Below are 7,182 nucleotides of genomic sequence, written 5' to 3'. Positions count from 1 at the left end.
TAACGCTTCTTCAGCAAAGTGTGGATTTACTTCACCAATATTACAACCAACAGCGGAGAGGCATCATATACAACATATAATCGTCACTTCCCTACAAGTACTGTTTACTAACAAGGTGACAGCGCCAACTACTGGCCTGGCATACGTAATACAGCGTTTTTGGCCGTTTTGGCCGATATGTGTAAACGCGAATCATTTTAAAAACGTTGTCGTGTATACATGAAACTTTTTAAAAACTCAAGGGAAAAACTTTTCTGTTTTTGACTACATCGTTGTCGTGTAAATGTAGCCTCAGAAAGGTAGTAAGGACATTGTTAAAATAGTCCATGTGACATCAGTGGTTCAACCGTAATGTTATGAAGCCACGAGAATACTTTTTGTGCGCAAAGAAAACAAAAATGATGACTTTATTCGACAGTTTCTTCTCTTCCGTGCACATGCATGCATCGTGATACTCTCGTGAACACACGTCGAAGACTGACATGGAAGAGAAGAATTGAATAAAGTCGTTATTTTTGTTTTCTATGCGCACAAAAAGTATTCGCGTAGCTTCATACAATTACACCACTGATGTTGAAGCACTGATGTCATATGGACTATTTTAACAATGTCCTTACTATGTTTCTGAGTCTTGAACGTGGTAGTTCCATTGCTGTCTATGCAGGGTCAGAAAGCTCTGGGATTTCATCTTAATTTGTGTTCCGAATATAAATGAAGTTTGGAAAGACATGAGGGTGAGTAATTAATGTCAGAATTTTTATTTGTGGGTGAACTATCCCTTTAATTATAGTTTTTTTTCTACTTTTCTACCTATTATTATTTTTTCTACTAATTATTATTATTATTATACATTTTTTTTTATGTCTTATAACTACTATTTTATTTATTTCTGCTTTTTCAAACAACTACAGTAACATATCAATAATATTATCTTTATAAAGGGTTATATATTATATGTAATTGATTTTATTATATTTTAAAGTTGCTTTGAGTAAAAATGGCAGAATTACATTAAACATGATATATCAGTGTGTATATAAAAATATGCATGTTCCACGAACTAGCTGTGAACGTGATACTTGAAGCATAGTAGCAAAATTCAATTTTGACTTAGAAGATAATATCATAATCTTAATATTACTGCATTATTATGAGCATTTTTTCGGCATGAATAATGAGTTTTGACAATGTAAGTGTAGTTTTGATTTAACATTGCCTAATTTTTTTCTAATTCCTGTCCACCACAGCTGTGCCAGAGTCAGATGTCCCTGTGGATGCCAACCTCATAGAGTTTGAAACAAAGTGAGTTGGCCGTGTGTTTCGTTCACAGAATGAGACTCATGCTTTCGCGTGTTTGCGTAACATAACTCTCGTTTCTTTTTGTCTTCAGTAATTTCTCACAGGATGATGACTTTGTGTTTGAGGACTTTGCAAGGCTCAGGCTGAAGGGAATGAAAGACGAAGAGGACGATCACTTCTGCTAACGGCCCCTTCACACACATGACACGGTGTGGAGGTTGTAACCGGGCGACAGGGGTGGGGTGTCAACCTGCCAGTACTCTCATACCTCTGCTCCACTGGGCCCATCTGATAGAGTGGAGCACTTACTGATATTTTCAGAGCCTCCTTTCTTTCTTTCCTTCACTCTTTCGTTGTCTTTTGGCTCCCTTTCACACCATTTTAGCATCTGTGAGGTGGTCTTTTAACGGACCTCCTGTTTCTCTGGTCATATGAACCACTTCACTGGGATGCTTAGTTGTTGGCTAAAAAGAATGAGGGAGAAGGAAACGGAGGGAGAAACTGATGGGTCATCTATACATCAATGTATTGTTGGTGAGCAAAGGGTCCATTGATTCAGGGGTGAATATATATTTTTGTTCTCTCCTTACCTTTTTCATTTCGTTTCCTTTATTTCTTGTCATCATATTCCCACTTATATATCAAGTGGGCATTAATAGCTATGTAATTATGGTTTATGTTCTATGTTATTTCATTGTACAGTACATACACTGTTCACAAACACCATAGGGAACTTGAGTTTGGTGTTAATTTTATTCCACTTTCCTAGACCCGTAATCCGATCCATCCATACTTACTTAGCAGCTTTTATGTTATAGTTATGTAAAATGTATACATATCATACGAAAATATGTAGTAACACTTTTCTGTGCACTTGTTGTGCACGCAATACTCGAATAATTAAGGACGTGGCATTTTTTTAGTGGAAAAGTAGTTGGCAATACGCGTCGGGACACAAGCATCTGGTTTCTTACTGTAAATTTTAGCATTTATTCCACATGTTGAGTTGTAGAATATGTAAACACTGCTACAAGTCTTCAGTGCGAAATTAGCTTGTAGATAAAACAAGAGGACAGGGACAAGCTCTATGTGCCACACACACACACACACACGCACACAACGTAATTCCTCATTATTTGTGCCTGCCAAACTTTATTTGCTACAATGTGATGATTAATAATGTTGTTTGTAAGTTAAGCTCAGTTTGGTTGAAAATCTCATGCTCATTCCATGTTTTAGTTCACAGAAACTGTTGATGTAACCATTGGACTGCCAGAAATATTTTGATGATGGTTATTTTAAAATCGCATTTATAGCATGATTTCCAGGAAATTTGACTTTGTATCTTGTTCTCCCAGGATCAGCCCTTTCCAATGACATTCTGCATAGTTTACTACTGAACCGTGGCAAATTTACCTATGTTACAATGTGTACAAGGAAGTAACATTTTGCAGTGAACAAAGTGGAGCTCCCATTGAAGGACAAAAAGCTATCTAAAATAAAGGATTGCTTTGTTTAAAGCACCCATACAACCATGCCAACGTGCATACTTGATTTCGACGATTTCAACTTTCATGTGCCCTTGAGTTGAAGATGAGGTCATGTCTGTCCTTTTCTGCTGTATAATAGTTTTATGTAAAGTTTGGAGTCATCAGTGCAGAATCATAAAAACCCAGCTCTGCAGGTAACTGTTCTGCTACCCACTGTCCTATAAATTCTAGTACTTCATAACACAGGAATGTAACAGATCAAGGTCAGTCATGATGTATTTCCTAATCTAATATTATAATACAGAACTGTGACAGGATATCTGTTATTTTAAATTCAAAATGAATTTTTATGAAAATGAACCTGATCAATCGATCCAGAAATCTTCAGCTATAGCAAAATAGTCTTACAATTTGTACTGTCATGAGTCTGACTGGCCAGTAAAAGTCAGAGGAGGATGTCGAGTTGGTGATTTTAACTTTTGGACTACTTTCCTCCCCAGACCAACAGCTGATTGATTCAGTTTGGCAGTGTCTACAATCCGGGAAGTGATTCGCATAATGTGCTGCATTATTTCATGTAGACTGACACACAAGTGTCTATTTTTACTCATTTGTAATAGTTAAGCCACCAGATTTTTACAGATGACACCTCTCTATTCCCTGGCATATGTCTAAACCCATAATGCTGTAATGCTCTGATTTAGTATTATATTCTTTATGATTTTTCAAAGAAAATTGTAAATAGTTTATAAAAAATATATGATTAAGCACATTATGTGGAGTTGAGTTATGATGGACGTGGCTTATTAACAGATCTGAAATCTTTTCAGGAAAAAAACAACAGCAATAGGTTCACCTAGTTCTAAACCAGCTGCAATTGCATGCTTCGACAATGATCATTGAGATCTAATCATTGCAAGAGAGTAGTTTAATATATTAAATTATCTATTGGTTGCTACATGCACATTTATTCACTTTTCTCTTAAGAAAATAATGCCTTAACTCACATTGGTGTGGCAGGGAGGCCATTTCCATTTCTTTTCTGTCCAAAATTGAGTCCTTTGCTAGAAAACTGCATGCATTCTTGAGGTGGCTGAAAGGTTTGAGAATGCAGTACTGTTGTAATGACATGGTCTCATGCCATCATCTTAATGTAAAACTTTTGTTATCTCAATGGAGCCTGTTTTGTTTGCAGATTCAGTTGGCTCTAAGGTAACCACATGCTCATGTTGGTAACAAGAGCCCATTTAAGTGTCTTAATAAATTATTTTAAAGCTAATTCTCACAACTAAAATTGATACTGAATAAATAAAAGATACACTACCAGCCAAAAGTTGGGAAACATCCACTCATTTCTTTATTCTTACTATTTTGTACAAAATAATAGTAAAATCATTAAAACTATAAAATAACACATTTTTAGTGACAAAAAAATGTTATTGAAGAAACTGTATTATACTTCCTGCTAAATTAATAAACTAGTTACAAGTAGATTATTAATTGAAATCGAATACAGTGTATAAACAACATTTTTATTTTAATTCAATGGGAAAATGTTATTTAAAAATATTTTAAGTAGGCCTACACTGTTTATTTTAAGCATTTGGGGGGATAAGAAAACTTATTTATGATCTAACAATCCTGTATCCGCCTCTTTCTGTAAAGACAGATTATATAGAAAACAATAACCTAAACTATTTTAATAAAATACCAAAACTACTCAAGGTTTGTCTACTGACGCGACGTGTTGACGTCAACCGAGCTATACACTCGTCGCGGGGTTTGCGCGTCATACAGGGCGTTAAGATGGCTTCTGCGGCTTGGCTGCATGGCCCCAACATAACGCGCTTAACAGAAGGACTGGTGTCTGTCTTAAAGGAGGATAGACCTGAATATCTACCTGCGCTTCTAGCAAACTACCGTGAGCATGGAGTGGTCGGGGCTCAGGTAACGTTAGGGCTGAGTTCTTATGCTAGCGCGCGACGCGTGGTAGTACGCGCGCTTCTTTGATTTAAATGGAAGCTTTATAGGTTATGTGGCTTTCTTCGTGTGCAGTGTATACAATGTCAAAATGAATACGAAACGTAATTATGATTTAATGATATGTCTAATGACCAGTGTGCTCGTTTATGTGGTAACTGAGCTGGTAGTCAAGTTCACATTAGTTTACTGTTTCATATGTAGTCTCATCTTAACCTATAACATGCTTCTGTGTTTAATTTGAAGGCACACTGAGGAGATGTCTGTCTGTTTGTATTAGTGACACTGGTTTGAATGGTTTTTCAGAGCACGGGAGCTGTGGGTGGTCTGGTGGGCATCAGTAATGCACGGCTCGGGTCCAGTAAGACCAGGTGAGCTGTCAAGAGTACAACTCAAATCTTCTTATTTTACACAATATCTTCCCAGCCCTATCATTGCATTTTTCATAAAACATTTAAAGGCATTTCTTGCATGACCAAATCCTATCGATGCTCTTAGTCTTAAAAAAAAACCTCTTAATTTATTCTTTATTTCACACTTTTATCTGAGTTCTAGATCGTCCTTTTCTTATTAATCAGCAACTTTGTTTCAGTACTTTTCATGTTACTGCCTTCTTATGTTCAAACGTTTTATTAGAACAAGCATTATTTCAACAAGGAAATAGATTGTTACACATTGTCACTTTCTTTCTGTTTCAGGATCAAAACCAAAGGTAGTGCATAACCATTAATAGAGTAGAGAAAAGGAATAGAACAGAAGGAGAAAAGAAACAAAAAATAATAAAGATTAAAAATCAATGAATCATTAATATTCCACATACATTCATGCATAATACATTAGACAGAAGGTAGGATGTTAAGAGACTAAAGGGAATTTATAAAGGAATGCCGTTTACAAAAAATTACATAAATGAACAAAAACAATAATTTCCAAGAACATCTAACTTTTTACAGTTTCAGAAAAAAAACACTGCCTGATTTTCTGTATGTGTTGTGTTCATCTGTTGTTTTAGATAAAAGCATCTAATAAATGAATAAATGATAGTACGATTCTTTCTTAGGAGCCTCTGAATGTGACCCAAAATAAATTTTGTAAAATGTTATTTATAACCAGTGTGACATTCAGCAAAAACATTTGAGTTTTGCATCTACATGATCTAAATGCATCTTAATGGTCTTGTTGTGAGCAATGCATCTATTTATATTTAATTTTTAGCGAATGTTTTGATATTGTAATTTTTAATCAAAATGTCATAACTGGACCTTGCAGTGAGACTTCTCTTTGGTGACGTATGCTGGATTTGTCCAATCATTCAGTCCAATTATCTCTTTCTTACAACCGTCTGCAAGCTCTCATGCAGATCTGCCTCCATCCAATCAACCGATGAACAGAATCAAGTTTTCTTCTTCGATAATCCCTTTCACTCCGAAGTACATCACAATATGAAAAAACAGATCTGTCGCTACTTGTTTCATCGTGACTTTATATGGACGTGATGACGTGTGTTTCAGGTTTGAGGGTCTCTGTCTCCTGTCTGTGCTGGTGAAGGACAGTTCGGGTGAAGTGTTCCAGCAGCATTGCCTTTCATGGCTGCGAACTCTGCAGCAGGTCATTCAGGTGAGAGATGTCTTCAGAAATTTGCTTTCTGTTCTCTTGCCTGGATCCACTTAATAGGTCTTTCCTGATTTTTTTTAAATTCAGTTCTGTAAGATTTAGTAATGTATCTGCTGTTGTTCTCAAACTCACAGTCCCAGGCCCCTCTCCCCACCGTGCAGCTTGCTGTGAGTGTGCTGCAGGACCTGTTGCAGTACTCATCCCAGCTGCCAGAGCTGGCCAGGGAGGTGGGGCTCAACTCCATCCTGGGCATCCTGACCTCCCTGCTCAGTCTCAAATCTGAGGTAAAAATGCGTGTGTGTCCATGTCACATTTAGATTTAAATCAGTTCAACTGTAGCCTTAAATCACATTAATTTTGTACTGTTATGTCACTGAGTATTTCTTAGTTAATGCCGAGCTTGTTTACTTGTGGAAAGTGTTGTCCTCATATATACAGTGCACAGCATAAATGAGCACACCCCCTCTAAAACTTAACAAATTCAGCAATTACTCTTTACTTAAAAGACATGTTAGAGTTCTTTGGAGATATAATGTTCCAACAAGCCCGCTTGATCAATTACCAAAGAAGAATGCCAAAATTATTCAGCAAAATAAGATTTTCTTATCAAACTGATAAAATGTTGTGTTGCAAAAATGAGTACACCCTCCTGAAAGTTACTAAATAAAAATTTTTTTTTTTAAAAAGTGTATAGGTTTAAGGCTATTTTTGATCAACAGGTAAGTATATTGAACCAAAACTTTTAAAGACAAGTAATTTCCTGACAATTAAAAGTGTTATATAGCCCACTGAATCATAC

At 36.2% G+C, this 7,182-nt stretch overlaps 2 protein-coding genes across 3 annotated transcripts in view; both read left to right on the top strand.

Annotated features, from left to right (window-relative positions):
• Positions 1–2,102, top strand: part of LOC107750580 (arrestin red cell) — a 44,589-nt gene extending 42,487 nt beyond the window's left edge. Inside the window, exons 14-15 of the mRNA XM_016566043.1 lie at positions 1,248–1,302; positions 1,391–2,102. Of these exons, the coding sequence (XP_016421529.1) occupies positions 1,248–1,302; positions 1,391–1,484 (149 nt within the window). The 3' untranslated portion in view covers positions 1,485–2,102. The remainder of the gene's footprint in view (positions 1–1,247; positions 1,303–1,390) is intronic.
• A 2,445-nt stretch (positions 2,103–4,547) lies between these two features.
• The window catches only part of LOC107750579 (proline-, glutamic acid- and leucine-rich protein 1-like), a 24,780-nt gene continuing 22,145 nt past the window's right edge, over positions 4,548–7,182 (top strand). The window contains exons 1-4 of one of the 2 annotated variants that reach the window (XM_016566041.1): positions 4,548–4,736; positions 5,076–5,140; positions 6,281–6,386; positions 6,518–6,667. In XM_016566041.1, coding sequence (XP_016421527.1) covers positions 4,596–4,736; positions 5,076–5,140; positions 6,281–6,386; positions 6,518–6,667 — 462 coding nt within the window. In that variant the 5' untranslated portion in view covers positions 4,548–4,595. Of the gene's footprint in view, positions 4,737–5,075; positions 5,141–6,137; positions 6,200–6,280; positions 6,387–6,517; positions 6,668–7,182 lie in introns of those variants that run through there. The other variant, XM_016566042.1, reaches the window with a different exon arrangement.

Source organism: Sinocyclocheilus rhinocerous, unplaced genomic scaffold (assembly GCF_001515625.1).
Source record: "Sinocyclocheilus rhinocerous isolate Xijiao unplaced genomic scaffold, SAMN03320098_v1.1 scaffold19, whole genome shotgun sequence".
Classification (NCBI taxonomy): domain Eukaryota; kingdom Metazoa; phylum Chordata; class Actinopteri; order Cypriniformes; family Cyprinidae; genus Sinocyclocheilus; species Sinocyclocheilus rhinocerous.
The sequence above is the reverse complement of the archived record's forward strand: the minus strand, read 5'-3'. Positions and strand labels throughout refer to the sequence as shown.